At 66.1% G+C, this 1798-nt stretch overlaps 1 protein-coding gene across 1 annotated transcript in view; it reads right to left on the bottom strand.

Moving 5' to 3' along the window:
• Positions 1-1798, bottom strand: part of LOC104489015 (dynein heavy chain 17, axonemal-like) — a gene marked incomplete at both ends in the record, with an annotated part of 30584 nt that overhangs the window by 10559 nt on the left and 18227 nt on the right. Inside the window, 5 exon segments of the mRNA XM_010131128.1 lie at positions 294-441; positions 605-682; positions 684-720; positions 1256-1421; positions 1508-1715. Coding sequence (XP_010129430.1) covers positions 294-441; positions 605-682; positions 684-720; positions 1256-1421; positions 1508-1715 — 637 coding nt within the window.

Consider the following 1798-nt stretch of genomic DNA (forward strand, 5'->3'; position numbering starts at 1 on the left):
CCAGAGACCTCTGCATCCTCCGGCGGGATCTCCGAGCCCGGCTCGCTCTCCCCAGCGTAACCTTCGGCAGCTGGGACAAGCCTGAGGTTTCAGTGTGACAATTTCTAGGGACACGATGCTGCATTTTAATTGTGAATAGGAGAAGAGGAGGAGCTGAGGTTTCGTTTGCATGGTGCCGTGATGCGGAGGGGCGGCGCGGGGCTCCCAGGACACTGGCTGTGCTGTGGTTGGGTTTCCCCGTGCCGGCAGGTGCGGACGCCACCTTCCCACCTCCCGGCATGGCAGGGGCTCACCCAGCGCTGCTGCTACCAGCTGGGGCTGCAGGTTCCGGATGGCCATTGGCATCTTCGGCAGGGCCAGGTGCTGAGCCAGGATGGTGCCGTACACGGTCAGCAGAGCCTCCTGGCCAGGGAAGCTCACCGCGAAGACGCAGAAGTGCCGCTGCAGCGAGGGGCAAAAATTCAGGTGGGAGCTTTGTCCCGCAGGGGCGGATGCAGCCAGCCAGCACCGTGGGGTTCCCAACCCATCCCTCCCGCTCCGGGCTGGGCTCCCAGCAGAGCCAACGGGCTGGGGCACAGCACCCAGCCCTGCGGGACCCACGTACCTGCAGCCTGGGGTCGATGGTGAAGGATCCTGCAGTCGGGTTCATGCAGGCCACGTACTGGCAGCTTCGGATGTGCTCTCAGGGGAGGTTGTGAGGTCAGTTTGTTCCTGTCGTACCTGCGCAGGGACCGGCACCATGACGCTGTACCCGGGGAGGGGTTCCTCCAGTCGGGCTGTGCCCCGTGGAGCTCCATCGCGGGGGACGCAGGAGCAGGGATCCCTGTTTCCCCGGGCAAAGCCTGGCACTGCTCTTGGCGATGCTGCATGGGGCCCTTCCCGTGCTCCATGGCCAGACCTGGCCCCAAAGCCCCCCATGGCAGCTGGCACTTGCAACCTCTTCCCCCTTCCCCAGAGCACCCTCGCTGCCGCCTGTGCCGGGTGCTGCACTGCCAGGCACGGGGATCCCTGCCGGCTGCTCGCTTTGCACGGGGCTTGGCATCACCAGCAGAGTTTTGCCATTCCTCTGCGAAAGCCTGTCCCGCAGCTCCGGGGATGAGCGGGCTGGGGGGATGGGTGGCTCTGCTCCCCCAGCAGCACGGGCAGGGCACGGCTGGGTCCTCCACCGCGATGGGAGAGGGGCCAGCAGGGCACGGGTTTGCTGGGAAGAGGGCCACCAAGGCCCCACCGCGGGCTCCGCTGGCCAAGCACCCACCAGTGCCCGTGGTCCATGTGCTGCCGGATGAGCGTGTGCGGTGCCACAGTGCCGTACTTGTCCACCTCGGGCATGTTCATGTCGTCGATGAAGTAGATGAGCCTCTTGGTCCCAGGCGGGCCGTAGTTCCTCCCCGATTTCTTCTCCAGGGGCTTCTCAAGGACGGCTGCAGCGAGAGGAGCGGGTGGTCAGTGCTGGGGGCGGAGGGCACAGCCCGGCGCGGGGCCGGCTGCTGGCTGGGGCCAGCCTTACCCTGCAGCATGGCCGAGGTGGTGTAGAAGTTGAAGGGCACAGACTGCACGAGGTACTCGTCTGTGCTGAGCGCTTCGAGCTTGTCCCGCATCAGGACCGATTTTCCCGTCCCCGCGTTCCCCACCAGCATCACCGGCCTCTGCTTCTCCATCAGCAGGTCCATGAAGTAGCGAACGCGAACAGTCTCCGTCGTGTGCACCACGGAGGCCTGGGGACACTGCGCCGTCAGTCCCCAAGTGCCGCTTGCTGCCGGTACCGGTGTTTGTGGGCAGCGGCGGGGGTCCTCGTGCG

Source organism: Buceros rhinoceros, unplaced genomic scaffold (genome assembly GCF_000710305.1).
Source record: "Buceros rhinoceros silvestris isolate BGI_N320 unplaced genomic scaffold, ASM71030v1 scaffold17992, whole genome shotgun sequence".
NCBI classification, from domain to species: Eukaryota; Metazoa; Chordata; class Aves; order Bucerotiformes; family Bucerotidae; genus Buceros; species Buceros rhinoceros.